The sequence below is a fragment of the Nipponia nippon genome, unplaced genomic scaffold (genome assembly GCF_047370975.1).
Source record: "Nipponia nippon isolate SJK-2023a ecotype South Korea unplaced genomic scaffold, ASM4737097v1 scaffold_16, whole genome shotgun sequence".
NCBI classification, from domain to species: domain Eukaryota; kingdom Metazoa; phylum Chordata; class Aves; order Pelecaniformes; family Threskiornithidae; genus Nipponia; species Nipponia nippon.
The window spans coordinates 12,162,554-12,181,409 of record NW_028262332.1 but is presented as its reverse complement, the minus strand read 5'-3'; the positions used below and the strand labels follow the sequence as shown (position 1 = coordinate 12,181,409).

General features: G+C 44.3%; 1 protein-coding gene across 9 annotated transcripts in view; it reads left to right on the top strand.

The window, feature by feature from the left end:
- Positions 1-18,856, top strand: part of MAPKAP1 (MAPK associated protein 1) — a 107,605-nt gene that overhangs the window by 53,071 nt on the left and 35,678 nt on the right. For all 9 annotated transcript variants that reach the window (XR_015703784.1, XM_087753375.1, XM_087753376.1 and 6 more), the window contains one exon: positions 7,298-7,407. Coding sequence is in view for 8 of the 9 variants with exons in the window: in XM_087753375.1 (XP_087609501.1) it covers positions 7,298-7,407 (110 nt within the window). In the remaining variant the exon portion in view is untranslated. The remainder of the gene's footprint in view (positions 1-7,297; positions 7,408-18,856) is intronic.

The window sequence follows — 18,856 nt, the reverse complement described above, 5'->3', positions numbered from 1 at the left end:
TTACATTTTTGTATTCTTTATTGCAGACTGTGTTCCTTAGAGATGTTCTAAAGGGCACTACTGCAAGAAATTTTCAGAAATCCCATGTGTATTTCCCAAAGGCGCATTCACTTCATTCCACTGTATTAGGTCATTGGAAAATAAAATATTCTGTCAACAGTATTTACAAATAAGTTATTCAAGGTAAACATCTTGAGCTGTGCTGAACTGGATGCAGCCGCGTGGCAGCTGACGGGAGGAGGAAATGAAGCAGTCTTGCCAGCCCTGTTACAAGGCCCGGTTTTGGTTTGTGCAGGTCGCAGTCACGCGGTTGAGCCAGGCAACTGACTTTTCCAGCTGTGGAACTGCAGAATATTTAGTTCCTTCCACCTGACTGAAGAACGCTGCATTTTCAGATAAATCCGAAAGAGGGAATCTCTCTTTCACCTGCACACGTTTCTCTAGAGTCAATGCTATTGCCATGAATTTGATTTTTTTAATTTTATGATTCCATGATTGTTTTATCTTCAAGATAATCCTGCATTATCAGTATCCCCAGAAAAATTCCAGCAGGTATATAGAAAATTCTATTCTAATTCCATGCAATCAAAAAGGATCATGAGCATTTATTGCAGGTAGACCAGTTAAGAAGCTTGTATCATTAGAGGATTCTAAACTGTTGATGATTTCTCATCTGGAAAAAGTCCCCTTCTTTCTCAGCTGCCTCCTACCTAAATCCCCATCGCCTGTACTCAGTACATAAATAGGGATTAGTATTTAAATGCAATGACCACGTGAGGTCTCAGATTTTGGACGTTAGCTCGGAGGGGGTGGAACTGGTGTTCCCGTGTGGAGCCCAGAGACCTCAGCGGGATCCTGGCCCGGCCAGCAGTTCTCTGGCTGGTGCTTGTGGCGGGATTGAGGTCCAGCTGCAGATCCTGCAAAAGAAACCTGAAATCTTTTGCTTTAACATAATTTGCACTCATGGGAGGACCTTCCTTCTAACCTGGGAGGTCCTGCTGGTGAGAAATAGGACAACTGCGTCATAAGAAGTAGTGCTTTTCTGAGAGGGTTTTTTTCCTGTGTCCACACGTTAACTTGAAATTGCTTGTACTTCCTGGGTAAATAGTTATTTGTAAATAGTTAGATTTAACTTAGAATTTTTAATGTATCCCCTAGAATAGAGAATTACTTGATCATCGCTTGATCAAAAGATTGTTACTACTGTAAGTTTAAATACGCACGCTGTCTTATTTTTGTAGGGATTTGTTGTAAATTCTGCATCTTCTTCCTCCCCTGTCATCCTACTAGTGCGTGTAATTGTGTTTTTATATTTCGTATCTCTTTTTTTTTTTTTTCCTCCTCATGCTGAAGTATTTCAGCTGCTGCTGTGTCAGGCTTGTGACTTGTAATGTTTATTAATACTGAATCACTGTTGAAAAAAGTTGATGCTTCTGAGAAGCTTCATGGTGAAGCATGGTGTTTTATTTCAGATCTCGCCCGTCCTGCATATTGGATATGTTTTCAGATGTTGTGCAGTTACCGAGCTGACAGTTATGGAACCTCGCCGGGGAGCCCGTTTCAGCAGGACATGTTTGAGCAGAAACAGTTTGCAGAACTTCATACACTTAAACTCCTGCCAAGGCAAACTCTTAGCCACTTGAGTTAGTTATAAATACCCAGTGGCGGTGGTTGGAAGTAGCCCACAGTGCATTTTATATTCTGAGCTGAATGCGAATGTCTTTGTGGCTATACAGAGTAGTAAATAATTGAGTTTGATTAGGGAGAGGGACCTCATTATCCCCCCACCTGTGCCCAGCTGGTAGGGGAGGGTCGAAATGAAGCCATTAGCTGTCTCTCTTACTGGCATCTCAAAGAGCTCAAATACATCTGTGTCTTATTTTCTTTTCTGGCACAATCAGTCGAGCAAGCTAAGCAGGCATGACCGAATTTGGCAAGTTCCAAGGACTCTGGCAAAGTTACACAAGGAGAAGACGGAGGGCAGTCATTCTGGCTTCTAACTGCCCATTAGTCTAGCGAGTTATGTTTTTGGAAAATGTCTGTTGTGGAAAGGAGTACTTTGTCCAATGTCAAGCACGGCATTCGCAAACAGCCCTCTTTGATGTCGAGGACGATTTGTCAGGAGGAGGCAAACAAAGCACTGCATTCATGTAAATGCAGGCTTCTCGAGATGATGAAGTCATACCTGAAGGGCTCTGAACGAAGGTAGCTTAAAATAAATCTGTACTATCATTAGGGTTTTTTCCCTTGGAAATTTTATTATCACAACTTGACATACTGGATCTAATGGTGTTTCGAGGAGTTGCAGCTCAGCTGCCAGTTGGCACATAGATGAAATTTGGCATACAGTTCCTCTGCTCCATAGCACTTTTTTCTGTTTTGATATTATGTTTAAATTGCTTTGACTCTTATATATGTATTTTTCAAAGCAGCACCTCTGCTATACCTGATAGATAAGGTTTGAAACACTTTTAAAATATCAGGCTTTCATAGTACATTTACAAATTCAGTTCAAAGCTTTGAAATGTGTTTTTTACTTAGATTACAGAAGCACTCCCAAAAGGCCTACTGTCAGTTTTTACATGGGTGTAGGTAATCTACAAAGTATATTTTAGAATATTCATAAAATGCAAATTTAAGAAAGTTAATGTAGGTACGGAAGTTAAGAAGGTAGGCTCCCAGGATAGTGCATAGGGAGGGGCAGGACTCCAAGAAAAGAGTCCGAGCAGGGGGCTGACTTGTTAGGTGTCTACCGATAGCTTGTGGTAGAGGCAAGATATAGCCAATTAAACCGAGAGTGCGTAGGGTTATCCAAGGCTAACCTGAGATGCACAAAAGCGAGATCATTTAGGCTCAGAATAAAAATTGTGGCTGGCATAGTTATTCTGGTTCATATCACTGTGCACTTTATCTTAAAAATTACCCAGCTTAAGTAAAGTACATTGCGTCAGCTGGGATTTTTAGTCTTAACTTTGACTTTGTGCTGATCAAGCGGAAATCGTTATTAGTCATTCACAGCCACTTTCAACCATGCCAACCATTTTTTGCATCAAGCTCTAAGTGCTATACATTCTACTCCAGTATTTAAAAAAAAAAAAAAAATTTTAAAAAATTGGTCGAGTTTGAAAAGGCAGCTTTTGGAAAAGTTTATTTCTCATTCAGAACAGAAGCCTTTTGTCCTTTAAGCGTTGGGTTTTTATTTTGTCACACGAACGGAGCCGATGGAGAGGACGCTGCCTGTCTCCACGCTGAGCACCTTCCCCCCCGGCAGCACCGCGGCGTCAGCCCGCCGAAGCTCTTGCCTCTTCTGTTGTTTTCTTTTTCCTCTTCTGAACCTTGCCACCCTGGCTCCAGCGCCGAGGCTGTAAAAGAAGATGGAAAGCCAAGTTACCGCAGAATGATCACTATCATTAACATTCACGGGTGGTTCACTTATCATTCCTGACTGCACAGACATGGCAGCCGTTATGAAACGTCCACAGGTGTAGCACGATGATACATATTACATTGTGCCACAATGGATTTATGTATTCTGTAACAAAAGAAAAGTGTAATGAAAAAATACAGAAGGTAATCCTTTATTCCTCCACTGCACAATTTATCAGTAATGCCTGTGGATGATAAGTGCCAGGGATTTCCTTTGCTTGATTTAACCTTGTCACCCAGGTATGTTTGTGCAAAATGACAGAAAATACAAGCTAAGGAATTTCGTTGGCTTCCAATTTGTAAGCAGCAGTTTTAATTGATTGAATAGCATCTGCTTCTCTGTCCCGTTTCCTAGTGCGTTGACTTAAAATAAAGGTATCGCACGTTAGCAGAGTAAGCTAAAACGTAATTTATAATCGTAATTAAGGATAGGCTGGAATTAGGTTGAGTGAGGACAGTTCGTGCACATTATCAATGCGGAGCATAACTGGGAAGCTGGCAGGGTGAGGTGGGGTGTGCGTTTCTTCCAGAAGAGCCTCGCGGTGCTATGTTCGCATGAAGGCGGGCTGCGGTAGATTGATGATGTTTGAGGCCATCCAGTGCGGAGGGTGGCTCCAAGGCTCCCTGCCTGTTTGAGAGCGCTCCAGCGCGCTGGGGGCGGCGTGGAGCTTCTCCTCCGCGGCACAGGGAATGTGCTCCGAGCCGCTGGCCTGGCCCCAGGATGACGGCAGAATCTCTTTGGTCTGGGCTTAAATCCACTCTGGGCTCAGATTTGTGGGTTTACTGAGTGCTAAAATGTCGTTATTGAGGTTCTGTGGTGTATTGTTAGAGAAAAGCCGCGCTGCGCGCTCAGTGAGCTGGAGCGAAGGAAGGGCAGAACCGTGCGTCTGATCCGGGACGGGCGTTTCAGACCCTCTGGCTCTGTTCCAGAGCAAATATCCAAAAGTTTACAAATGCGGGGTGTGCTTTGCATTTCTCTGCTCTTGCCAAGGTCTCGCTTACTGGATAGCACACTAAATATAGTAAAACACAGAGGTTTTTCTTATTTTGCTTTGATCAGTAAAATAAACTTTTAAAGATTGTTCTGGGATGAGGTCCAGCTTCTGAGGCAAAGAATGGCTGGGGCTCAGGCATGAGTTAGTAATGGAGTGTCGGGAAAATTAGTCTGACAGTTCTCAGGCCAGCTGCTCGATAGAAAGGATCGACCGAGTCGGGATGGCCTCAGAGGCGGGCGGGATCAACAGCAGCATGTGCTTTTTAGCAGCTGAAGTGTCAGGAACCGAAAGACAATCTTCCGTTTTTGGAGGTTCCGGGTGGGTGCTGGCGTGGGCAGCCCTGAGCCGGGGCAGCCGGGCTCGGGGGCCGTTGTTTGCTTCGTGCCCAGCGGGAAGCGGGGCTGATCCGCGGCGTAGGCTGCAGGCCCTGCTTTGTTTGTGGGAAAACACATTGGAAAAACACTTTGTACTAAAGGAAAAAAAAAAATTGTGACTCCAGTCGTTTTGGCCATTGAAGGTTTTGGAAGGCTTTCTTCACCTTTGCTGGTTTTTTTTCCCTGCAGTATTTTAATTTGTTTCCTGTATTTTGGTTGCAGTTCTCTGGAAACCTTTCCGTACTGCAGAGCATTATATAAATTACCAGAAGGCGCCAGATGGCTTTTGAGTCGGTGTTCTGATGGTTGGGTCCGGTCTGCAAGGCTTTTCTTGTAGCGCTTCATTGACAAACACCGTGCCATTTAAATAAAAGCGCAAAGGTAGTTTCCTTTTTGTAATTAAACCGTCCGCTGCCTTTAGCTCAGCAGGTCCGTTCGGGCTAGAGCTGTGGTGGCTTTGGGAGGCGAGGTGAACAACCAGGAAGGTGCTGGGCAGAGCCAAGATGCTGTGCGGTGCCCGTGCAAGTAGCAGCTTCAGGGAAGATTTGCTCATCAGTAAGGAGTTTAGGAAGGTCTCTGCTCGCTGTATGGCATTAGTGAAAACCCCTGAGTCCTTGGACTGTACCGAGGACGGCAGTCTCACCTCTGCAGACTTGGATGGTACTCCCTCATGTGGAGCACTGGGCTCAGTTCTGCTCGTTCTGTATTAAACACATGGCAGAAATAGAGAAGGAAAAGGTAGATGCATGAAAAGGTTGGGAATATTTGGTTTGAAGACGAGTAAGATAGAGTTATAAATAATAAATGGTCTAGAGAACATAAATTTGGGGCTTTTAGGCAGTTTCATTTTGCCAGGAACAAAGGGAATTGAGAATGAAATTCAGATGAGACTAACTCACAACTGATGAGAAGGAACCGCTGTTTTATACCAGGGACTCGTGGGGCCGTCTGCCGTGGGGAGAGGAGCCCGGGGGTGAGCTGCCCGGGGAGCCGGGGGATGCTCGGAAAACGGGCCCATCTGATGCGTGGCTTACAGCGTAGCAGGCATTTGTATTGTTTGTAAGGCACAAATGACCACTCGCTGGGGATTTCTTGGCTGTCTCTTCAGCCTGCTCCAGCCGCTCCCGGCAGAGGCTGTTGAGTTGAAAAGCTTAGCCGGGGTAAATAAGGCAGCTCTGTGGTGCGAGCGGGGTGGAAGGGGAGAGTGCGTGCTAGCTGTTCTGACAGCTGCAAGGAGAGCGGGCGTGAGCGGCAGCACCGTAAGCTGGTGGCCAGCGTGGGCCCAGGCAGGGCGTTCGCTGGCCGCCGGGGCTGCGCTGCAGCCAGTGGCCAGGAGTGAGTGCTAATGTACGGGGGGGCTGGAAGGTGTCGTTTATTCATCCGGGCTGTGTCACAGCGTGGGCTGGGGCTGCCACGTCTGAAGCGATCTGAACTCAAACTCGTATCCCCAGCGTTTGTGTCTTAAAGTGACATGTAATACGGTCTTGTTTTTAATGATGTGCTTGTGTTGCTTGGATTGCTTTTGACTGCCAGTTGCTTTTAAAAATATTCCAGCTGTGATATTCATATAGAGCTCTACTCCCTGATTAAAATTCCTAGTTGCCAGATACAAAGCTCCTCCTCCTGTCTAAATAGCTTTGCAAAACAGTTTTTTTCCATGCAGCGCAAATCTCTCCCTGTGGGTGCCTAGCAGCTCTCACATTTCCGTGCTAACTGTCTGCAGTGACATCTACTGACACGAGCGGAGATTGACTGCAAGGTCTAAGGGGCAAAATTCCCTGATACATTAATCCAGTGTCTCTTCTGTTATATTGTCGTCTTCTCTGCTTCCCCAGTGATGCACTCGCACCATTTGGCCGGCGTTATCTTCCCTACCCATCCCGGTGCTGGTTGCGGTGTTTGCCCCAGGGGTGGGCTCTCCGGCGGGCAAGGGCCAGGGCCGGCACCCCGCTGTCGTAAACCGCTCTGTGAGACTGCGGGTCGTGGTGGTCACAGAAACGTGTCCAAGGAGAGCACGTTCCGTACGTTTGAAATAACGCTATACATTGATAGTGCTGAAAAGCTGCTGTTATTTGAGTGTTGTTCTTCCACTCCTCCTCGATGATTTGTTACGTGTGCCATCGGGACCTGTATGACAACGACATTGCAAACTGTTTGGCTTGTATGCGGTGGGAAACGCCTAGCAGATAGTTAATAATGAGTAGCTGAGGAGCTCCGTGGGTGCGTTTGCTCATTTTTCTGTTGTAATGATGAACACAAATTGATCAAAAATAAAGATAAATTAGGAAATTCCTTACACACCTTGAATCTCAACCCATTTTCTTCATTTTTGTCTCTGCCTTTCTAAGGGAGTTTGCTCCGTTTCTCCTTTTAACTTACTTTTACAGCACAACTTTGTTAATTGTTGTGCCTAACAAGTCCTTTGCTTGAAACTAATGAAAATTGCAGTGAGCTGCCTGCTGATGATTATTTTGTAAAAATGAATGTGCATCTGTCTTGCAGAAATGCTGCTCATGGATTCTCACTTATTCAGGTGGACAGTATGAAGGTCACCATGAAGGATATCTTACAAAAGGCCTTAAAGAGAAGGAAGGGATCACAGAGAGGCTCAGGTGGGTTATTTATCGTATTTTCTAGAGGGTAGGGTGTTTTTCCATGAGCATATTTTATATCTCTCTTTAATTGTTGTGAAAGACGCTCAGGTTTTTTCGGTGGGTATTGTGATTATCAGCACCACTCCAAAGCAGTTCTGTGCACAGGTTTGTGGTCTAGATACTGGCAAAACGCAGACAGTGGAGGAGCTGCATAATGTTTGCTGCAGAGCAGTATATCCATTGCTGCAAATATTTATTTATGATAACAAAGCCATTTGCATTCAAGTCCAGCTAGTGGTAATTTGAGATGAGGGGTGGAAGTACAGTAAGACCAGTCCTTGATAGAATTTGTATACTTTTAATTTCGGTAAGGAAATGATGCTTAGTATTATTTTAGATAATTTAAAGGATTCATGGTTACTTGTAGAGAAAAAGAAAAAATTACTTTCTGCAATGTTGTCAAAATAGTACTGTTATAGCTAAGACATATCAACATTTTAAAAAAAGACAATTTACAGTACTTGCGTTTATATTTTAGAGCAATGCTTTTCCAGGGTGTAAATGTGCATTCACATATATGTTAGTATATATATTTCAAAAGCATAAGGCTGAGAGATCCTTCCAGCAACAAGAAATAATTACTGTGAGAAATTGCACCGAGTCTTGTCACGCAACAAAGGAACTTTAATATAAACCTATCTATATACTAGGTAGCGATAAGGATCTTGTCTTTGTAAATGAATGAAACCTCCTTATATACCCTTAGTTTTAACTCTGGGAAAAGAAAATAAACCCTGTTCTCTTTAGAAAAAGTAGTTCAGTGCAGTTTTTAAACGAGTGTATAATCTGTCATGGATTTAATTAGCTATCTTCAGATGAGAGCTGAAGTTTTAATAAAAGTTAGAAGAGATAACACAGTGAAGGACACGGATGAGCTGTCTCAAGGCCATATTCCAAGGGAACGATAAGAGCTGTAAAAAATGGCAGAGGAGAGCAATTGAATGAAGCAATGAAAATCTGATTCTCGTAAAAAAAAAAGGGGGGGGGGGGATGCTGGTAGGGGTGGTTGTAGATGAGACCCGCCAGCGTCTGCAGCAATTTGGCCGCTGGCCAGGAGTCATTGTTCACCCTCGGCTGTGGCGGCTCGGTCCAGATGTGCCAACTGCACGTTTCGGCTTTTGCCAGCTGACTGCGCCGTTTGATAACCAGCTCTCTGGATGCCCATCACTGGCCGCAGAGATAGAATTAAATGATGATGATCTTCCCACAAGTTGGGAGAGGAAACAATGCATATAAATCTTGATTTCATCTCAGCGTGAGAAGTCTTTATCCATCATCACTCATAATGAACAAGTCGTTAGCTGCGATGAATGGTGCTCTGGTTTTTTCAAACACCTCTTTTGTTCACTTTTTGGGTGACTTTTATTTATTTCCTGGGGTCAGATTTCTCTTCCCTGAAGGGAGGTGGCTAAAGGACTCACTTAGCTCAGTCTTTAAACTACTTTCCTCCTTCACGTAACAGATGTTTTACTCTTTGTCCATTTGAAATTTGTTTTTGCTTTTATTTTGTTACTTTTGCTCAGTAGTTTAGAAATGGAATGGAGCTGTCGTTTATTCCTTCAGCTAATACATGCATTTCTACTGCCTGGGCACTCCTGCTCAGAAACCTTTGTAGTAACGGGGTATATAAGCACCTATGTATCATTTTGGGTTTAATTATATAAGAAGTCATTTAAATTTACTTTTTATAAATTATCCATGTGACATCTCACCTCTTTGCGATATGACCATCATCCCTGCTGTGGATATAACCACAGCAGAAGTCATGACTAAAAACCTCTCGGTTACGTATAGGTATATTTACTTTTGAAGGTGTAATTGGATTTCTTGAACTAGTTGGTGTTGCTTGCAGATGTCAGTTTAAGCCTGTGTATAGATACATCCAGAATTAGGACCTGCAGTTGTAAGCTTCAGGGATTGGAGTCTCTGCGAGAAGAGTGATCGCTCTAGGGAAAGGTTTCTGCTTGAATTCCCATATTATTGAATTTCATAAATTAAATATTTTTTGGTTTATTTTTTAAATGTTTGTGAGCGCTCGTAATGCATTATTGAAATCGCCATGTAATACTGTCACATGGGTGAAGGGACTTCTCAGATTAGGTATTTACGTACTAAATTGGTAAATCACAAATTAAACTTTTTTATTAAAATTATCTTCCCTTACCCAAAACTTCCCTTATTCCCAATTACTCCCCTTATCCAAAGCTGATTGATCAGCCAGCAGACTTCGGGGGGCAGGGGGGTTTTGGAGGGTCTTGCCTGTCATCTTTAAAACAGCAGAAATTGCAGCTGTCTGCACAGAGGGGTCCTCTTGCTTGCGCTGCCCTCTGCATCCCGAACAAGCTTTTGCCGTCCCCTTGCGCCGCGGGGAGCGGGGCCGGCTGGCGAGGCTGCCCGCGCTGAAGGACAGCGAGCGCTCGGTGCCACCGCAGCGGCACGGATAGGCTGGAGCGGGAGGAGGAGAAGATTTTGTCATCATTCTTCATCTGCCACCAGATCCTTCATATTTGGAGTGGATAGGCCTCTTACTTTCCTTGGGAGATGCACAGATAAATGGAATTTAAGATCAGACTATTAGCACGGTACGGTCCTGTGCTGTTGCAGTTCAAGTCATTATTAAGCAGTGGATTAGGATGTCAAAGTCCTGAATAAAGGATAAGACATAATTTAGGAAAAGCATTTCTTCTCATTCAGCAACGCTTCCTTTTAAGTTGATCTGATTTTTGAAAAGTACTAACTAAAAATAGACTTAACATGTTTATTAAAAGCGTTTGTAATAGTTTAATAAAACTGGAGTGCTTGTGAGCTTTTCTGCACATTTTCAATGTGCCTTCAGACCAGTCTTCACAGGACAAATTAGTTTATTATGTTTACAGCTCATGCTGTTTTCAAGTACTTGTATAAGAAATTGCTTTCTAACCTATTTTCACCACTGACTCACATGACATTTTCCAAATTGCTCCTATGTTTGTAGGAAAATGCAAACCTTGGTTGGCTGTTTTGGGTGAGGAAAGAATTGAAGCATTTCTGTTGTGCAGTCAGGAAGGGGATGTCCCAGCATGACCAGGGCTAAAATACTAGACTCGTTTTCTCTAATTATTTTATTCAGGCAGTATTCTGCCACTCACAAGTAGGTTTTTCAACAAGCAGTTGAGTTGCAAGTTCCTGAAAATCTATAAGCCTCGGTCACCTCTGTGAGCCGATGACCTTCTAAGCTTCTCTGGCTTTGACTTTGGTTTAAAAGTGCCGTTACCGTCCTTGCGGCTACCAGCCCTTGCCGACCTCCCGGGGCGCGAGGCTGACAGCGGCACAGAAAGTTTCCCTCGACGAAGGCTCGCGCAGAGCCCAGGTTTCCGCACGTTCTGTTTCAGCACAGGCACCGGCGTTCCCGTGGCTGTAGTGTGAACTACACCTCTAAAAATAGTAATAATATCAATGTGTTCATCTCAGAATCCCATTTGCTGAAAAGACTAAAGCTGAATAAAGACTTTTGATGCTATTGAACTTCAACTTGTTGCAGGAGGATATAGGTCAGTAGAAGGAGATAGAAGTTGGGTACAACCTTTGTTTCCTAGCGGCATGAAAGGATTGGAAGCAATATTCTGATTGTGCCTACCTCTGTTTAGATATTATGTTAGATAAAATTATTGCAAACTGTTCAAACTATTTCACATTCCTTGCAGTTTTCCTTTCTTGGTGTCACAAGGCTTTTGCCTTAGAGGTATGAACTCCGACCATTTTTAAATAATAATTTTTGAGTCAAACAACAGGAAATGCAGGTGGTAAAATAGCCTGTATGTGTGACAGCCGAGGGAACCGTGGCCCTTGGGTCGTTTCATAGAGGACGTGGTTGTACTGGAGCGGTGCTTTGGAGCGCGGTGACCTGTCCCACAACAGGCAGCAGCAGGGCGCTAACGGGAATACTGTATCATCTCGTGCCATGTGCCCCAGTAACCGACTGGAAGAAGTAGATGGGAATGGCTGCAAGTTAGGGAAAAGCCCGTAACAACCAGTCAGTGCTACGTACTGGAGAAGATAAATCTGCAGAGGAAATTGTTGAGGCAGATGTTTAATTAGTTGGAGTCAGGCTGGATAAATCAGGATAGGAACTGTCTATGCAGATACGCTGGTGTGTGTTCCTTTTCTCCGGGCTGGTTTCATTGTCTTTAAAAACTAACTGTTCTTTTTGCCTAGGAAAGAAGCAGCAAAAGCAGTCACATAACCTCTCTGTTATTGTAATGGATTCCCTTGTGTACACTCATAAAATAGGAAATGTAATTGATGTTTTCTTATGGTAATGAAAAATAACTAAGTAGAATACTTTATCATCAATTTGTTTAACCTATTGCGTGCTCAGCAGCATGTATTGCACATGCATATTTTACGCGAGAGCTGGAAATAAAACACTCTTGGTTGTGGAATGAGCTCCCAGAGGAGACTGGTCTAATCCAGCGATGGACCACCTTGAGGGAGGCTCGGTGGCATCTCTCAGGCAAGAGTTTTCTTAAAATAGCCAGAATGGGGGAGAAGGAGACTGAGGATGGGGTGATACCCTAACCATGGCGGGCCACAGCAGCGAGGAGGGAAAGCTGGGCGCTCCCTTCAGCGCTGCAGGGCCCTTGCGGTGCCTGTCACGGTGGCCTGAGCCGTGCTGAGATGCTGGGATAACGGCCCCGTAGGGAACGCCAATATCCATGGATAGTTTAAGGATTGCTTTGTATGAACTTGCAACGTCTAGGTCTCTCTGAGAATGTTTTTGAACGTTGCGAGCACTCCAGCAGCTGATGGTTTAAATATAAAATTGGTCTGCAGTGTGGCAGATCTACAGAAAGGGAATCACATGCTTGAAATCATGAGCGTAAGAACTTCTCGTTCTTCCTGAATTTATCAGTGAAAATGTCAGATATGGTGCTGTCTGGATTTTGGACGGATATAATAATGGAGTCTTGAAAAACCTTTTTAGAAGGTGAGATTTGGGTGTTTTAGTACTTGGTATAATTCTGCTCCCCAGAAATCAGTAAGTCTTAACATTAACTTCTAAAAAGGGTAGATTTAGGCATGCTTTTAAAATCCCACCCTCCGGTTTTGCAGAGAAGGTTTCGTAGGTCGTACAGATCATGTTGCATAACTGCAGAATACCATTATCAACTAACTTGATTTGCTTTACTGCTGAATGATTTTCCTACACAGTCAATCTGGTGTGCGTTTCTGCTGGCCTTAGTTTAACCAATGCTTACGTGTTACCCAGTTAGCCTAGGAATTTAGGTTATGGTAGATGCACATTTTAAATCCCGCTTTTAGGAAGGCTCTCGGTTGGACCAAGGGAAGCACAGTTCCTCCAAGATGAAATGCAGAGAGCCTTATGTTCAGCCATCCCAGCACAGCCAAGGCTGGGCCTGGCAGCGGCCCACAGTGTGCAGGAGACAAGTAGATCTTATCAGGCTTTTTATATCTGCACTAAAGCCCGCATTCAATATTTTCTATAAAATACGTTTGCGTGGCTTACAATTTCAAGAACATAAGAAGGATGATGACTTCATTCTTGATACCTTGTGTATCTTGATGCCATAGTGATTCTCAAATTAAATATGTGCAGGAACTGTATGTACACTTGAAAGTGATCTTCCTCGCCTTTGAGCTGTCTCATTCCTTTTGCTCTTCAACAAATATATTCTCTGGGATGCCGGTTGCCTTTTCCTCCGGAGCTTGACTGAATGGGCTATAAATACTAATGTAAAGTAAATAAGAATGCAGAGAGAATGTGTACAGAGGCTTTGTTTTCAAACAAATTAAGCATTGATGTCAGTATATAAAAACTGAATGTTCTTAGAAGGAAACGAGAGACAAAACTAAACAACGTTAAATGTTGAAACGTTAGAATAATCCTGCCTGTTTCTGGTCCATGTCAGCCTCTCTTCATTTGAAATTTCTTGTGAACAGAGAAGCCTTGTCTGATTAATCTTGTCTGATTTTAAGTAGAAATTCTTTGCAGGGTGAACATGCTACTGATTATTATTTAATAGCTGCTTCAAACTGCAAACATCCCCGAACCAGAACTGCTCAATCCTTTTAAGAACAAAATGCTATACAAGTTTAATTGTTATAAACAATACCTTCTGCCAACATTTCACAGACATGACCTGTATTTTCCGTAGGTTAGAGTGGGAGTTATTAACTTAGTATTCTGTTCAGTTTGGAGAAAGACTAATACTTTTTCTATAAATGAAAACAGCTGCTTTACAATAACATTCAAGTCCCTAACAGCTGTCAGCTAGTGCTTTTTGCATTCTTTAAAATGTGTAAAGTGACCAAAAATAGTCGAAAATAATCTTGCTAGTCTGGCTAAGAGTATTGTCTCACTGCCACAGGAGGCTGAATAATAAGGAAAGAGCAAAATTCAAGAAACAGGGATAGGACATGAAAATAAAAGTCTCCATATCATATTTTAGTCTCTGCAACAGAATCAAAGGAATTATAGCTGCAAAGGCTAGTTAAAATAATCTGCTCCATCACCAGGTAACTCAGAGCGCAATCTCTTACAAAACCATGCTTTGGAACAGTTTGTTATTCCTGTGTTTCGGATTTGTTCACACAAAGCTGTTCAGTTATCCTTCAGAACTTGGAGAACAGAAGCTCAGAATAAAGAGCGCTGCATGAGGCTCATCTTCCATTCGGAAAGCAACTCGGGAAGAGAGATCTGAGTTTTGTGTGAAAACTCACTTTCTAACATCTCAGTCTCAGCACCACTTTTAATGACAAATTTCTTGTCTTAAACATGCTTCTGAAACTGTTTGTAAACACATTTTATTCGAAACTTACAGGGGACATAAGCGAAAACGGCAATGCAAAGACACTGTTTGTGTGAAAAACCACTTATTGTCAAGCACCCCGCCAGGCCCAAGGGAAATCGCGCTGAAGGCTTTCGTTTAAACCTGTCCCACGATTTTCCTATTCCTGGAGTATCTCAGCAGTTGTGTTTGTAAACCCTCGGTCTCAATGGTGTGGTGCCGTGTTTGATTTGTCTTGCTCCTGCCTCCCGCAGATGCTAAGGAGACCTGGCGTTCCCAAAGCGCCAGGAAGGGGCACGACGGCTCCGAGTCCCCGTGGCCGGAGAGGGAGGCGAGCGGCTCGGGGCGGCAGCGCTGGAGCGCAGTGGGGGCTGCAGGCAGGGGAGGCTGGCAGTGAAGCTGGAGCCATTTATAACAGGCAGGTTTGCTCCCTCCGTGGAGCAGGTCGTCTTCAGTTGTGAAGGCAAATACATTTCTGTGGGGTCCTCAGCGAATCTGGTACCTAGAGCGAGGGCCCGGAGTCTCTGTTGCACGTGCAGAATGGCTCCCCTGAAACTACGCTTTAGACTCCAAATCCAGAATCTGCTTCCTATTACGTACACTTCTCCATTTTCATTTCTAAATTACTGAAAATTAGGTCTTTAAAGAAGTGTAACACTGTGACTTTTAAAAATATCCCTAACGATCCCCAAAACAGAATACAACTCTTGTAAGTTCCTGAATAGATTGAACTCATTGGACTCGTATGTGTTGGTTGCCTTGAGATTGCTGTTGGCATTAGTGAAACATTTGCTTGTTTTTCTCCATCAGTAAATGTTTTTCTTTCATCAGAGCACTGAGACTCCAGTGCCCGGCTGCAGGGAGTTCCTAAGGGACCTTGCTGTGAGCCCATGCTCTCAGCAGGAGCGGAGTCTGCTGGGGGGCCCATCTCCGCGCCCCCAGGACCCTGCCTGGCTCAGGGCAGGGTGTCCCTGTCCCCCGGGCACCCGGAGCTGCAGCCGCCCTTTGGAGCAGGGGTGGTGGCTCTCCTTTCCGAGGGGGTGGTTGCGAGCGGCAGGAGAAGACAAAGTATGGGGAAAAGTGCTAATTCTGAGCATCTTTTGGATGGTGCCTTTTCTCCCAGTTCACAGTGGGGGTTACTGGGGTGTTGGAAAGTGCAGGAGAGGAGGAGCTAACGGGCTGTAGGTGTTCGGGCCAGGAAAGAACCATCGAACCCCTTCCTGCCGCAGGCCAGCGTCCCGCACGGCTGGTGGGCACCACAGCATCAGCCTTGGGGCTGGGGCGGCTGGAAACGGAGCATCCCGCTCCTCGGCTGCTGGAAGAGCTGTAGGTCTGGCTTGGGTTTTGCTTCCTCTTCCCCGCCTTGTAGACGGGGCAATGGGACAAAAAGAAATGGCTGGAAAGGGGGGAGGGGTGTGTTTTTATTGCATATATATATATGTATTTATTTATATATATAAAAGAGGAGAATTGGGAAGATAAAAGAAACTATGTAAAACCACAGCCCTCTGATTAAAGCATTTTTAAGAGATGAGCCACAATTAGAATAAACTGTCATTAAAGTTTGATACTGTCATTGAATGATGGTAACTGAGGAGTTTAAATTTAAAAGTAAATATGTTAGAGTAGGCGATGCGTATGTTTGCTCTGACTCTTAGAGATGGAAGCCCCAGCATCTGTGACAGTGAAAAGCCAATTAATTTCTGTTTCCTCGTGTTTACATGCGTGCTTTTCTGCTTAATGGTAGTTCTGAATTTCTCTGGCTTTCAGCGCTTTGTTTTGGATGATTATAGCATCCCTGCAGAGTCTTGTGCCCCCAGTTATGAATGGCTGTACCTGGAAATACTTCAGAAATCCTGGTTTTCCTTGCATTAAGCTGTTTATATTAGCAGGGTTTAAATTTAAAAGAACGTAAGTATTTGTAGATCCTTGGTCAAGACTCCTGCTTGCTGCCCCCCTTTCACCAAAGAGGCAATGCAGGAAAAAAGGGCGTGAGTGAAGCGTGTAGCCCCAGTCGTCCCAGCTTTCTCCCCATTCCGCCGGTCCCGTGCAGCAGCGGTAAGGAGCCGGTGTCCTCGCTCCCGCCGGGCTGTGGCGTTCCTTACCCCCCCTGCGCAGCACCCTCCGCCCCACGTTCCCGGGGTTGCGTTCGGGTTCGCCACCGTGTGTGTTAGGGAAAGAGGAAGGATTGCTCGCTTCTTGGTTTCGTATCAGATTTTCCTGGGCAGGATTGGTGGTGTGCAGGGTGAGCCCCTCTGTGTGGAGAGGCCGTGACAGAGGCTGCTTGAAACGGTTTCCTTCTGCCTACAAACTCCATCTCTGTTTTGCGGCGGTAATAATTTATTTCAGCCAGCTCCTTCTCACCAGCCTGCTGATGCTGAGCAGACGCTGACGGGACGGGGGGACGGGGCTGTTGGCGTACGTGGAACACCTCATTGGGAATAAAGTTTGTGAATAGTTTGTCAGAACTGAAATAGCTCGTTAGTCCTGTGCCTTTGGGCCGATGGGATTCTGGACATCAGCCTGAATGGTTGAGGAAAATTTTTCATGTCTGGCCTCTGAAATGAAAGTGAAATATTGAACTGAGTCTATTTTAGAGCTGTTGGTATTGAAATCATACATTTATTGGTTCTTCTGGATTGGTAATAAAGCTGTAATTTATGTGACATTTTGAATTCCACAGTTCGGTGTTTGGATGACAGAGACTTTTTTGTTTATTTTATCCACTCTGATGAAAGAAGGTACAACCGATAGACCAGGTACCTTCACGGGACCGTCTCCCTCCAGCTAGTTTTCCGTGAAGCCTGACACCCGCCCGCGGGGGGTTGCAGTGCCCCGTGCTGCAATGCTGCTACTTGTCCGTCTGTAGCCGGGGCAGAGCACCTTTCCCCTTTGCGACCCGGGTCAGTGAGGCAGAGACCCCGCGTTGCTCTGCGTCAGGAACGACCCGCTGAGCCGGGCTTGCGGGACGGCCACGGCGGAGCCCTCGCAGGGGGCAGGCTGCGGAAGGGCGGTGGGGTGGGCCAGCTCTGTGTGCTGCCCTGCCGGCCGCCCGCACAGCTGCTGGCCCCGACATCGTCTCTTAAATTTGTGATTAAAAAGAAATCTGTATATTGTATTTCTGCTCTAGGTACGTTACACTGTAGATCAAACACGATGATTTCTTTCTCCTTTCGGCTTTATTTAGAGCTATATCTTGCTAATGCAAAAAGAATAAAAGTCTCTAGTAGCAATTAAATAAAGCACTTTTGTTAATATTCTGCAAAGTGGTTTGCTGCTAGTTATGCTGCATGTTTTCTATTCTACAAAGAAGCAATACATAAATGAAGCGTTTGTTTCTTTTTAAGGGGCTTTTGACTAAATTCTTTAATTTCACTGGTTGTCAAGGTAGCGTTAAGTAAAATGGGTTTGAACTGCTGTAGTTTTTGTGTATTGGACTAGATGTCAGAAACCTTTGCCATCACTGGAAATTCTGTCACTCTGGATTTACTATCTGTTTCCCACAGCTGAATTCTTAAGCAGTGTGATTTAACACCTTGGCTCTCCATCAGCCGGTCCTGGCATTTATTTGAATGCATTACACCACTGGTTTCCATAAACTATTTTACAATTGTTTCATATAAATGACTGTTTATTTCTACGAAAACCATCTGTATTTCTGTGGAGAGCAGCAGATATCTGTATGTAAAATTCAGTAATGTCACAACAGTGCAAGTTAAGAAAAAACAGATTGGACTAAAAAAAAAAAGGTCTCATGCTTGTGCCTAATGTTAAAAGTTTGTTTTCACTATTAAAATATCTTTATTTATTAACCGGTATTTGCATTTGTAATGATAAAATCTTTATTCTACTTCAGAGGTGTGGAGGGGCTTTGGGGATTTTTAACAGATAAACAGATTTAAGATGTCCTCATAGCAGTAGGATTTGAGATGTAAACATTCTGGCTTTACAGCTATTTCCTCTCAAACTGTTTACATATTTTCTGTTGTTTTATTGTCATTGCCAAGCACACAATGGAATCCTTGCCCCTTCTGTCATGGTGTAAGAAAAACCCTGCAGAAGGAGGCCTGAGACCTCTCTCTGTTCCCGGTCTCTGTGCTCGCCGCAGCGTATCGATCTCTCTCCTTCTTCAGTCCTCTTTTGTTCGTAATCCTTGCCCAGTATTCATCGTCTGGCCCCGGGTCGGCGTCCGGCGTTGCTGGGAAGGCTGGTCCTCACCCCTGCCTCTCCCGGGGCGGAGCGGGCCCCAGGGAGCACCTCCCGAGGACGATGCGGTGCCTCGGTTCGCGTGCTCCCAGCCAGCACCCACGGAGCATCCACGCTGAGCTATTTTAATTCTTCCATATGCTGCCCATGTGCTGGCAGAGGGAAAGCTGGAATCCAGTAGTCTTACACTTAGCGCGACTGATACTTTCTGACAGACTATTTGAAATGATAGAAATACATAAACCTCCTCTTTTTTATGACCTTGTAATAGCTGCAACATATTTCCAGCAAATATTTTCTATAGCAATAATAAAAAAGTGATAACAAAAAAATAAATATAAATATAGTTTAAACTCAAAAGAAATCACACTTTCAAAACCTAGGGTTGGAGCAGTGAAGCAATAAATCATGTA